This window comes from Leucoraja erinacea, chromosome 19 (assembly GCF_028641065.1).
Source record: "Leucoraja erinacea ecotype New England chromosome 19, Leri_hhj_1, whole genome shotgun sequence".
Classification (NCBI taxonomy): domain Eukaryota; kingdom Metazoa; phylum Chordata; class Chondrichthyes; order Rajiformes; family Rajidae; genus Leucoraja; species Leucoraja erinaceus.
In genome coordinates, this window is record NC_073395.1 from 10624431 (window position 1) to 10638426 (window position 13996).

Genomic DNA, 13996 nt, shown 5'->3' on the forward strand with positions numbered 1-13996 from the left:
GAGGCAAAAGGTCAGCCAATTTCTGACCGATTCAGATTCAGATTCAATTTTAATTGTCATTGTCAGTGTACAGTACAGAGACAACGAAATGCATTTAGCATCTCCCTGGAAGAGCGACATAGCAAACGATTTGAATAAATAATAATAAGTGTCCGGGGGGGGGGGGGTGGTGGTGGTGGTGGTGATTGGCAGTCACCGAGGTACGTTGTTGAGTAGAGTGACAGCCGCCGGAAAGAAGCTGTTCCTCGACCTACTGGTTCGGCATGGTATGGCATCCATGAAGGTCAAATATCCTTCACCTGGCCCCGTCCCCATATATTATGATGAAATACGACAAACCTACATGAGGAAATCAAAATGATGACTTGTTTTGACATTAGAATAGTTCTTTTTCACAGGGGACATGCCACATCATTTATATATGTAGTACAATGACTTTTTCCCCCACCCCCCAAGTCCATAATAGGGGCATCAGTTCAGCACATACAAGGATAAAGTGTGTGTGATGTGCCCAGCACAATTTCACTACATCTATTATTATCCTGCTATTCTCTCCCAAGAATCTTGGAATTACAAGATACAGTAAACCCTTGTTTTAACAGACCTCTTTATAACGGATTTCAGTTATAGCGGATGGATCTGCCACTGGCTTGACTGTGGCGGTCGGTCTGAGCTTTCTGCAGGCCATCCACGGGGAACAGATCACACTAAAGCTTTTCTTTATAGTTGTGAACAACTGGCTCTTCGAATCTCCAAGACTAATTTTGATTATGTGAGGGAAAGGGACAACTAATTATCTCCCCCCTCCTCCCCCTAACAGACTGGGATTTTACTTTTCCAAAGAGAACAATAGGGTCTCAACCCGAAACGTCACTCATTCTTTCTCTTCAGAGATGCTGCCTGTCCCGACCCGCTGAGCTACTCCAGCATTTTGTATCTATAATAGGATCGAGAACTCAGTTATAGTGCATTAACTATCTACAATCTGGAGAAGGAATGTCAATTTCATGTAAACTTCAGGAAGCCTCTAAATTTAACTCCAAAACTATGTTGTGTGATTTCATTGTCCAAGGGCGGTAATATTTTCACAGAAGGATGCAGAGTTGCAACTTCAGCATAACTTGATCATTGTCAGAGGAAGAGCTAATTAGGACTTGTTTCGCAGTGACCAACTAAGAGCGTCGGCAAAATAATATTGTTTTAAACGGGTTCAGAGGTCAGTTTATTGTCACATGTACCAATTAAGGTACAGTGCAACTAGAAATACCATTAATTAAAATTACTCAAATTAAAATTAAACCATCCAAGCATTGGCACCAGACATTAATCTTAAACACCATTACTGATTTCATCAATCTGGCTGATTGCCTTCCACAGCCTCCAACCTTATCATTTCCCAGCTCCGCACAGCCCGGTTTTACCTTCGCCCCAAAATCCACAAAGCAAACTGCCCTGGCAGACCCATCGTTTCTGCCCGCTCTTGTCCCACGGAAATGATTTCCACTTATCTTGGCTCCGTCCTATCCCCCCCCCCCCCCCAGTCCAATCTTCCCCGACCTACGTCCAAGATACCTTGAGGGAGGGGGATGAACAATGGAGGACCTTCCGTGATGGGGAACCTGGGGTGTGGGAGGGGGAGCACAAAGAGGGCTCTGGAGCGGGGGTATCTTGTAACTCTATAACCGCCCTCTATGTGGCGACTATTTGCAAGCAAAGAATTTCACTGTGACTTATCACCTGTGACAAAGCATTAATTACGCATTTCCATCTTTTAGGTTGATGCATTAGAGCCGAGAACATCAGGTGACATTTTGCTTATGGAAAGAGTTTTCACAAATCGGCATTGACCAAACATCTGCATTTTCTCCCTTCATTCTATACGCTTGGATTAATTCAGATCGTCAATATTTTTAATACCATCCTATAATATACCATCCTATAATATTACCATTAGAGATTAGAATTAATCTCACAGATTATTGCTGACTATTTAACATATCAGTCAGTACCTGTGGAGCAGGAAATAACGTTAACACTTCAGGTGCACGCCCTTTCATCAGAACTATTTATCTTATGTACCATTGTAAACGTGTTTGTATAAGTTAACAGGGACACTACTTTCCACAGTCCTGTATTGTGAATAAAAACAATTAAAAAGTCAAATTAATTACACACCCATGTCAATACACCTGCCTTGCAAGAACTCAATCACATTTGCACAAAACGGCAAAAAAGGAGACTGTACAGAGGACCCACTCTACAGGAGGCGTCTTCTCAGACAGCCACCCGTCTTGCCACGTAATTTGCCCACGCGTCAAAAGATGGGAGTCAAAACAATATAACATACAAATACCATGTCTGTAAATATTCAATGTGTATCGCATTTTTCAGTAGTGATCTGTGAATTCTGATACACAGATGCATACAGCACTGGAAACAGGCCCTTTAACCAAACTCATCTTTGCCAAGGTAGAAACAAAATGCTGGAGTAACTCAGCGGGACAGACAGCATCTCTGGAGAGAAGGAATGGGCGACATTTTGGGTCGAGACCTTTCGTCAGTTGCCATCATCCCTGCCAACCAAGGTGCCTATCTAAAGTTACACAAAAAAGCTGGAGAAACTCAGCGGGTGCAGCAGCATCTATGGAGCAAAGGAAATAGGCAACGTTTCGGGCCGAAACCCTTCTTCAGACCTTCGATTCTCCAGCATCTGCAGTTCCTTCTTAAACATTGCCTATCTAAAGCTGTCCCATTTGCCTGTATTTTGGCCCATATCCCTCTATACCATTCATTGTCATCTATCTGTTCAAATGTCTTCAGTGTTGCTATTATACCCACCTCAGCTGCTTCCATATAACCATATAACAATTACAGCACGGAAACAGGCCATCTCGGCCCTGCTAGACCGTGCCGAACACTTATTCTCCCCTAGCCCCACCCACCTGCACTCAGACCATATCCCTCCATTCTTTTTCCCGTCCATATACCTATCCAATTTATTTTTAAATGATAAAATCGAACCTGCCTCCACCACTTCCACGGGAAGCTCATTCCACACAGCTACCACTCTCTGAGTAAAGAAGTTCTCCCTCATGTTACCCCTAAACTTCAGTCCCTTAATTCTCATGTCATGTCCCCTTATTTGAATCTTCCCTACTCTCAATGGGAAAAGCTTACCCACTGGCAACTCGTTCCACAATCCCATTATTCTCTGTACAAAGAAGTTGCCACTCAGGTTCCCATCTATGGGCGGCAGTGGCACAGCTGGTAAAATTGCTGCCAGAGACTCATGTTCGATTCTGACCTAGGGTGCTGCCTGTGTGAAGTTTGTATGTGTGGTCGGAATTTTCTTGTTGGCCTCGGGCCTGTTTCCATGTCTAAAACCAAAAATAAATAAATCCTTCCCTTCACAGCTAAACTAATGCTCTCTAGTTTTTGATTCCTCAACACTAGGAAAAAGACTGTATGCGTTCACCCTATCCATCCTCAGTCTCCAAGGAATAAAAAGTCCTGGTCTGCACCAAAATTCTCAAGTGGAGGACACTCGAGGGTTCGGTACATGTTAGTGGATGGGAAAAAACGCATTTTCCCACCCGTTAAAAACATAGAAAACCACTTCCTATAAACTTAGGCTCTTGGAACCTGGAACAAACATCCTTGCCGTGGATAATGGTTTCTATCGCGTTTGCTCTGAATTTCATTGCAACTTTTGATAATGGAATCGTTTTCTAATGGGAAAATGCGGTGAACGAGTGTCCTCCACAAATTGCTGAATACCCTCCAGTGACCTTTAGTGTAGGGTCTCAAACTGAAACATCTTGTACAATTATAATGTAACGTCCCAACTTCCATACTCAATGGCCTGACTGATGAAAGCCAGCTTGCCAAAAGTCTTCTTCACCACACTATCTACCCGTGACAACACTTGCAGGGAACGATGTACTTGTACTCCTTGATCCCTCTGCTCGGCAACACTCCCCGTCACCCAACCAATCACTGTGAAGTCCGTACCTGGTGTGACTTCACAAAATGCAAACATCTCACACATATCTGAATGAAACCTCCATTAGCCATTTCTTGGCCCACTTGTCCAGCTGATCAATGTCCTGCTGTAATTCTTGATAACCACCTTCAATGTCCACGATACCATGTATTGTAATGTCATCTGCAAGCTCACTTATTATGCCTTATACATCATCACACAAATATTTATTTTAAATAGATGGCAAATAGAAACCATGCACAAATCCTAATGGTCTTGCTGAAGACAAATTTCCATTACTCAAACTAGTGTGAAGCAGGGGTCATCTGTCATTTTAAGTTGAGATGCTGTAATCATAACAATAGCTAGCAGCATAACAATTTTAGATTGAGCAGCTGCAAGGTTAGAAGCGCCAATATCTTCACAGGTTGTTGTAAATTAGTTTCACATGATTGCCCATCAAACCTATCTGTTAGATTAAAAGACTCCCTATTTGTTACGGGACATGAAGAGCACCAGAAAATCTCCCTCTGCTAAAGTGTGTGGGAAGGAACTGCAGCTGCTAGAGTAACTCAGGCGGCATCTCTGGAGAGAAGGAATGGGCGATGTTTTGGTTTGAGACCCTTCTTCAGACTGAGAGTCAGGGAAGAGTGAGGCATGGAGATATGGAAGGGTAAGGTGTGAAAACACAGAACAATGGGGACGGTGGATCATGGAAGAAAGATTCTAAGCGGAGTAAGAGGCAACCTTGGCTGATAAGGGAAGTTAGGGACCGTATAAAACTAAAATAAAAGATGTATAACAAAGCAAAGAGTAGCGGGAAGCCAGAGGAATGGTAACGTTTCAAAGGACATCAGAAGGTAACAAAAAGGGTAATACGAGATGAAAAGATGAAGTACAAGGGGAAGCTGGCCAAGAATATAAAGAAGGATAGTAAAAGCTTTTTTAGGTATGTTAAGAGAAAAATATTAGTAAAGACAAATGTGGGTCCCTTGAAGGCAGAAACAAGGAAGACAGAAATAATCTCCCAGATGTGCTAGAGGACAGAGGATCTTGGAAGACAAATGGAACTGAAAGAAATTTGTATTAGGCGAGAAATAGTATTGGGTAGAATGATGGGACTGAAGGCTGATAAATCCCCAGTGCCTGATGGTCTGCATCCCAGGCTACTCAAGGAGGTGGCTCTAGAAATCGTTGATGCATTGGTGATCATTTTCCAATGTTCTATAGATTCAGGATCAGTTTCTGTGGATTGGAGGGTAGCTAATGTTATCCCATTCATCAAGAAAGAAGCAAGAGGGAAAACAGGGAATTATAGACCAGTTAGCCTGATGTCAGTGATGGTTAAGATGCTGGAGTCAATTATTAAATGAGTAATAACGATAGCAGTAAAAGGAGTGGTCCAAGTTAGCATGGATTTATGAAGGGGAAATCCTGCTTGACTAATCTTGGAATTTTTTGAGGATGTGGCAAGTAAAATGGATGAAGGAGAGCCAGCAGATGTAGTGTATCTGGACATTCAGAAGCCTTTGATAAGGTCCCACAGGAGATTAGTGGGCAAAATTAGAGCACATGGTACTGGGGGTAGGGTATTGACATGGATAGAGAATTGGTTGGCAGACAGGAAACAAAGAGTAAGAATAACCGGGTCCCTGTCAGAATGGCAGGCAGTGGCGAGTGGAGTACCGCAAGGCTCGGTGCTGGGGCCGATTGTTCCCGATGTTAGGGAAGTCCAGGACAAAGGGGGGTCCCAGCTTAAGGATTTAAGGGGGGAAATCCTTTTAAAACCGAGATGAGATTAGAACTCTTTTTTCACACAGAGAGTGGTGGTCTGGAACTCTCTGCCACTATTTACAATATATATCAATGATTTGGATGATGGAATAAAAAGTAATACTACAATATTGGCATAGAGGGATATACGGTTCAATTCCTGATGTTGGTCTTGATGGATAGAATAAAAAGTAGATACTAACAAAATTTGCAGATGACACAAAGCTGGGTGGCAGAGTGAACTGCAAAGAGGATGTTAGGGTGAATCTCTGGTTGCAGGGTGAGTTCTTGGGATAGGGGTTGAGTAAGTACGGGATACTGATTGGATGCAGATGATCATATTGAATGGCGGTGCAGGCTAATGTGCACCTAAGATAAATGTGAGGTTCTATCCACTGGGTTGGCGGCAAGAACAGGAGGAGGGGCAGATTGAGTTATGGCTCAATGGTGTCAGACTTTAGGGCAAAAAAGGAGGCAGATTATTATCTGGGTGTCAGATTAGGGAAAAAAAGACCTGGTACTTGTACACCAGTCACTGAAAGTAAACATGCAGGTACAGCAGACAGTGAAGAAAGCTAAAATTGGCCTTCATAACAAGAGGATTTGAGTGGAGTAAAGAGGTCCTTCTACAATTGTACAGGTCCCTGGTGAGACCACATCTGGAGTATTATGTGCAGTTTTGGTCTCCTAATTTGAGGAAGGACATCCTTGCTATTAAGGGGGTGCAGCGTAGGTTCACGAGGTTAATCCCCGGGATGGCGGGTCTGTCATATGGGGAAAGATTGGAAAGACTGGGCTTGTATTCACTAGAATTTAGGATGAGGGGGGATCTGATAAAAACATATAAAATCATAAAAAGAAATGGACACACTAGATGCAGGATTTTTTTTTCCAATGTTTGGGGAGTTCAGAACCAGGTGCCAAAGTCTGAGAATAAAGGGGAGGCCATTTAAAACTGAGATGAGATAAAACCTTTTCACCTCGAGAGTTGTGAATTTGTGGAATTCTCTGCCATGGAAGGCAGTGGAGGCCAATTCACTGGATGAATTTAAAAGAGTTAGATAGAGCTCTTGGGGCTAGCAGAATCAAGGGGTATGGGGAGAAGGCACGCACGGGTTACTGATTGTAGATGATCAGCCATGATCACAATGAATGGCCGTGCTGGCTCAAAGGGATGAATGGCCTCCTCCTGCACCTATTTTCTAAATGCACCATTAACTAAATATGTATCATTCTACATTTCATTGATCTCATTCCCCTTTGATCTGCTTTCACACTTTACTCTTCCATTTCTCCATCGCCCTCTTCCCCCGATTCTCAAAACGTCACCCATTTCTTCTCTCCAAAGATGCTGCCCGTCTTGCTGAGTTACTCCAGTATTTTGTGCCTATCTCCCCTCAGATAAATTACAGCCTTTGCACGTTCTTTCCTATTCATCACCACTACCTTAAACACTAACCCATGATTAATGCACTATCTCTGTTTCACATTCAGCTTCCCTCCTGATACAGCAACCACAGAGTAACTTGCCATAAATTAAATTGCAGTTTACTCCTATTAATGACACAGGAAGCGTGGAAGTGAACGGTTATAGATTGCACAAATACAATCTGCCATCTGTTCAGAGGCATCTGTTTAGATTCTACACAGAAAAGCAGAATACAGGTTGTCAGCTAATTATACAACCATTATTTAACCTTCCTAATGTGTGTTTCAATTGAACTTTTTTTTTAAAAATCTGCCCCATTTACAGTATAGTAAAGATCAAAGTAGAGAGCAAAGTGCTGTCCATTTCACCACATTTGGGAGATAAAGCCTATGTGATTTTTTTTTTTTTATAGAATATGCTCAGGATAGCCAGAACAAAATTGATTAAAAGGAAATAAAAGCAATTAAAGAAAAATTGTATATTTTTAGGAAATTAGAAATGTTAATAATTTAAGGTACTGGGCACTGAATTTATCTTTTCAGATAAAATATAGTAAGATGCTCTGATAAGTTCATTCTGAAATAGTATCTAGTGGAATGTCAAAATTAACTAATTGCAAAGCCAACAACCCCAAGCTCATTGCCACAGGATGAAGCTCAATTCCAAATTTGGTCGCACAGTGAGTAAGGGGTGTCAGTGGTTATGGGTGAAGGCAGGAGAATGGGGTTGAGAAGGAAAGATAGATCAGCCATGATTGAATGGTGGAGTAGACGATGGATCGAATGGCGTACTTCTTCTCCCATCACTTATGAACTATGGTTTGTAATATATGGCATCAGAACTTGTGAGGTCAGATTCCAAATTCAGCCCATCCAGATGGAAAACAAAACTGGTCCCATTCTCAGGCCCAACCCAAAATGTCATCAATGCATGTTCTCCAGAGACGTTGCCCGACATGTTCAACTACCGCAACGCTGTGTGTCTCCCCCCCCCCATCCCCCCCCCCCCCATTCTTTTCCATTCAGTTTTCCTCATCTGTGCAGTAAATGAAGATATAGAAATAGATACACGATTGTTCCAAATCGAAACTGTCAAAATGTAATGGCATACAAATTGGCCATATGTCGAGAGTCAGACGCATGGAAAAAAAAACATTCAGACACCAACCAAGGGTCAAAATGAAGGAAAGATGTTTGTGGTGACACCCACCAAGAACAATCATGTCTACTACCAGAAAGGTAACCCAATCATTTTGATTTTGGAGATTTTGCCAGAGTTAAGGAAATAAACTTGCATGTATGGAATACCTTACACAACTTCAGAACAACGCAAAGTGCTGGAGAGTTAACGGAACACTTCTTTCAACAGTCACCATTGCTTGAAATGTGGCAATATACTTGCATGTGGCAAGCTCTTACAAACAGCAGCATGATGTAACATTATGTTTTGTATAACGTTCCAACTTGTATTCTGACTGTAACAGACCTAAGCGAGTGCACTGGCTTTCACTATCTAGAAAGCCTCCATAATAGATAAGACACAAAATGCTGGAGTAACTCAGCGGGACAAGAACGTCTCTGGAGAGAAGGAATGGGTGATTTTTCTTGTCGAGTCCCTTCTTCAGACTGTCTCGACCCGAAACGTCACCCATTCCTTGGACAAAAAGAAGTGCAGAGTTTTGACGGTGGACTGGGGGTTCAGATTTGCAAACTCTGGCCCATTACATTCACGCCTTTCCTTTTAAAAGACTTCAAAAGTTCAAATATTCTCTCTTTCCCCCTCATTCACAGCAATCAGGAATGAAGCTTTCAATTCCCCCCACCCAACAATAAGAATCATGCATCTTCAATTTTCCAATGAACTGAGTGAGAGATACACGCTGACTGCCCATGTAGAGAAATCATATTGGCCATCTTGCGGTGAAAACAACTATTTTTGCTTTAACATAGCAACAACAACAAAAACTCCACACCTGGTGTACCATGTAAAGCTCTGGTCTCCCTACCCAAAATTAGATAAATTTGCTTCAGAGATGTTGAACAGGCTGGGCCTCTTTTCTCTAGAGTTTAGAAGAGGTAAGATAGAAATATACAAAATGCTGAGATGAAATGGAGAATGCTTCCATCACCACAGAATCTAGTACTGATGGTCAAAGGCTGAACACAGGAGTTAATCATTCAGAACCGATGAGGAAAAATTTCTGCACCTCAAAAATGGTGAAGCGTCAGAATTCCATACCCATGAGGGGATTGAAGGCTTTGTCACTGCAGAAATCAATAGGTCTCTAAATAACAGGAGATCAAACGATACGAGTAACGTGTGCTAAGGTCAAAGATCAACCTTGATATTGTCGAAAGGTGCAGAATAGTTGCATCTACATAAATTAACATGCAGCTAACCGGTACTTCCAGTATATACTAATATGCAGATGAGCATCTCCCTTCGTTTTTTTTTTGTTTCTGTTTTTTGGGCTAAATGGAGAGTCCAAGTTTCACTGTACAATAGACAATAAACCTAGAATGGGAACAGGTTGAGCTAATAATGCAATGAGCATACGCTAACTGTAGATTAAGACAAATGCAAGAAACCTAATGGGAACATTGAGCAGAAATGAATCTAACTGTAGATTAAGACTGCATCCCAGAAACGATAATGAAAGATTTAATAGTAATTTGAAAAGGATTGCTCGATATATCCATGAAAAGGAACAAAACAAAATTGCGGGATCTCGAGAGAAAAGTCCCAAAGAGCTGTGAGTTGAATTGAAAAACTCTTTTGGAAGATTGACCCAGACACAAGGAACTTAATGGCCTCACTCTGTGAAGTCCAAAGTGCAGCAGGTTTGAGCATTCAAATATAAAAGATACGGAAACCATTACCTAATAGCTTGGACATTGTGAATTTTGTTTTTCACATTCACTATTAATTTAAACTGTCAGTGATAGTTTCATGAGCTGAAATTAGTTAGATCAAGGAACAGTAAACTTTTTTTTTTTTTTTTAAATGAAGAAAAAGAAAATCAAATTTCAGGCAGTTTTATTGAGAGCAACCATTAGGTGCAGTTGCATTATATAATTTAAAACATTAGGAAGTCATGTTGCATCCGTACAAGACTTTGGCCATTTTTGGATGGTCGTGTGCACTTCTAGTCACCACATTACAGAAAGGATGTGGAAGCTTTGGAAAGGTTCACCAGGATGTTGCCTGTATTAGATAGTATTAGCTATAGCGACAGGTTGGACAAACTGGGATTGTTTTCTCTGGGGCATCAGAGGCTGAGGGGCAACCTGAAACTCCAAGAAATAGATACAAAAAGCTAGAGTAACTCAGCGGGACAGGCAGCATCTCTGGAGAGAGGGAATGGGTGATGTTTCGGGTCAAGCCCCTTCTTCAGATAGTCTAGACCCAAAATGTCACCCATTCCTTCTCTCCAGAGATGCTGCCAGTCCCGCTGAGTTACTAAGGCATTTTGTGTCTATCTTTTGGTTTAAACCAGCATCTGCAGTTTCTTCCTACACATTGTCTTTTTTCCCCCAGGATGGAAATGTCAAACACTGGAGGATATAGATTTAAGGTGAAAGGAGATTGGCAAGACTTTAAAAAAACAAAACAAATACACACAGGTAGGTGCCTGGAACACGTGGCCAAGGGAGGTGGTAGAAGCAGATATGATTGAACAGGCGGGGAAGGAAAGATATTCAGGCAGAAAGGAGGTAGTCTAAATTGTCGTCATAGTCAGGAGATATTGTGGGCCAAAGAACCTGTCCCTGTCCTATACATTTTTTTCGTTACAACTTTTGGCTTGAAATTCAAGAACAGTTAAGTGGTTAATTCTGAAATAAATTAATGCACTACTTTGTATCCAGACAGTACCCCTTTCAGACTGCAATCAGAATTGACCAAAGTATTTTTCCGTACTGAACCTTATGATCCTTTCTCCATGCAATCGCAAACAGAAAAGGAATGAATGTTTCACAAAAGTATAAGCTTAAATTAAAAAAAAAATCTTGACTATGCCTATTGAATAGTCCTTGACTATTAAAACTTGTTGATTTAGTGCAGAGGTTTCAAACTGAAATTTCTTAACAGCAGGAAATAGCCCGATCAGTGGACTTCAAAACATGCAGTCACAGCTTTCACCATGCAGGACGTTTCAAATTTCACTCACGATGCAGCATATTCAGCACAAATGTCCTGCCTACTTACATTTTCAAACACATACACCACCAAAAGTGCTTTAAATTGCAAATTGTGTCAGCAATTTGTGACTTAGATGTGTCGAAGAATCCACAATGTGTCAGCACTTGGTGACATAGAAATAAAAAAGTCTCTGTTACAGCTACTCTCATCTGGAGCAGAATCGTGCCACACAATGATATCACCAAACAGTCCTCCTTTTCAGAACTAAAGCTCCACTTTTATTATGATTGGGTTAATGATTCTACCATCAAGATGGAAACTAGAGTAAACAAAGTAAATGCATTCAGTGAACTGTGGTGTATTAGTCTTAAATAGGTGGAAGCACAAGAAACTGCAGATGCTTGAATCGTGAGTAAAAAATAAAAAAAGCCGGAAGAACTCAGTGGGTCAGGCAGCATTTGGGAAGGGAATGGACAGGCGATGGATCAGGTCGAGACTCTTCTTCAGGCTGATGTTGCAAGGGGGATGGTGGAAATGGGAGGGGATGGTGGAAATGGGAGGGGAGGGGAAGGTGTTTTCCCCCCCCCCCCTTTCACCTCGCCTTTCCCAGCTTTCTCCCATCCACTCTCCCCATCAGTCTGAAGAAGGGTCCCATGCAGAAAACTCATCTGTCCAATCCCGCCACTGATGCTGCCTGACCAGCTGAGTTCCTGCAACTTTTTGTTTGGTCTTTTTTGCCTAAATTAATGACCTTCTTGTGATGTGATGCAGCTGTCTCAACACTCAAATATCAAAGCAGCCACAGAATTAGCCAGGGCATGAATAATATTTTCATTGGGGATAGCTGATGGAAGCATATCAGAGGAAATTGCTGTTAAAAATAATAAAAATGTGATGCAAAAAAAACTAAAAACGTTACAAAATTGTGTGTGTGTGTGTGGGGGGGGGGGGGGGGGGTGTTAATCAGTCTCCAGCAAAGACTGTGTATGAAAGAACTGCAGATGGTGGCTTACACCAAATATAGACACAAAATGCTGGAGTAACTCAGCAGATCAGGCAGCATCTCTGGAGAAAAGGTGTGATGTTTTGGGTTGAGACCGACCATCAAACCTGAACAGTCTGAACAAGGGTCCCGACCGAAAACACCATCTATTCCTTTTCTCCAGAGATGCTGCCTGACCCGCTGAGTTACTCCAGCATTCTGTGTCTATCGCCAGTAAAGACTGTTCATCATTCAGATCACTGGGTAGTATGAGGAAAGATCCCATCCCAAAACGTTGCCTATCCACGTCCTCCAGAGATGCTGTCTGACCACCGAGTCACTCTGTCTTTTTTTTTTGTAAACCAGCATCTCCAGTTCCGTCTGAGGAAGGGTTTCGACCCGAGGCGTCACCCATTCCTTCTCTCCAGAAATGCTGCCTGTCTCGCTGAGTTACTCCAGCATTTTGAGTCTATCTTCAGTGTAAACCAGCACATGCAATTCCTCCTGCAACTACACATTTCCAGTTTCTTGTGCTTTCAATTTTGTTTTACCCTCCCACTTTCCTTGCAGACGGGCTGGACTATTGCATTGGTTTCCGTCTGTTTCAGGCAGCAGCGAGTGTTGTTTACACTGAAGGCTCTTTTTGTAAACTAGACAGGGCTGTCTGGGCGCTTCTTTAGGCGGGCGAGGGCTGCTTCCTCTCTCCCCCTGTGCTGTGCAGAGGAGGGCGGCTCCTCCGGAAGCTGGCGCCCGGCCATGCGGCTGATCACAAGGCAGAGCCCAACCCGACCGGACCCGGCCCAGCCCAGCCCGGGCACAACCCCCTACTCGACCCCGGGGTCCCAGCGCTCCCCCGACCCAGGCCTACTGGGCCCAGAGGCCGCGGCCGCCACAACCGAGCTCCCCCGCCCGGGCTCGGCCTGGGCCCGGGCCCACAGTGTGTCGAGGTCCTCGGTATCTCCCCACGTCGCCAACTCACCCACTCCAGCAGCTTGATGAAGCCGATCGGCTCCTTGAGCGGCCCGAAGTCCAGTTGCAGCCCGGCCATGGGTGCGGTGTGTGTGGAGGGAGAAGGGGCTGAGGCGGGGCAAGGCGCTGCTCTCCTCCACCTGTGCGGCCGGCCTGGGCTTCCGCTGTGAGGCGGGGCTCGTCCTGGGCAAAGAGCTCCCCGCTCTAGTCTGTGATCTTTGGTCCTGGGAGTGGAGGCTCCTCCTTCCCCTTCCCTCCCTCCCTCCCTCTGCGTCCTCTCAGCCCGGGTGGGGCGGGGGCTGCCGAGGCCGAGCAAGCGCAGTCTACAAAATAAACCCCCATCACTCCTGGACTCGGTGAAACAAATGCAGAGAGAGCGATCAAACTCAACGCACCATGCCGGGAAACTCCGGCGCTTTGCCACCATTAACACCAAAGATCCTAGAGGAGCTGATTAACACCAAATGGCTTCATCAAGAAATAGAGGATAGACACAAAATAACTCAGCGGGACAGGCAAGGCAGCATCTCTGGAGAAAAGGAACGGGTGACGTTTCGGGTCGGGATCCTTCTTCAGACCGTCATCATCAGAAACAGTCGTTTTCACACCTTGCCCTTCCATATCTCTGTGTCACCACCAAACCCAAACCAATTAGGAGCAGACGAGGGCATTCGATCCAATTTGTGAATTGTGTACAGCAATTCGTTCTTCCCCCGCACAA

General features: G+C 43.5%; 1 protein-coding gene across 1 annotated transcript in view; it reads right to left on the reverse strand.

Annotated features, from left to right (window-relative positions):
- LOC129706204 (synaptophysin-like protein 1) overlaps window positions 1–13495 on the reverse strand; it is a 33374-nt gene extending 19879 nt beyond the window's left edge. The window contains exon 1 of the mRNA XM_055650264.1: window positions 13286–13495. Coding sequence (XP_055506239.1) covers window positions 13286–13354 — 69 coding nt within the window. The 5' untranslated portion in view covers window positions 13355–13495. The remainder of the gene's footprint in view (window positions 1–13285) is intronic.
- Window positions 13496–13996: the final 501 nt, after the last annotated feature.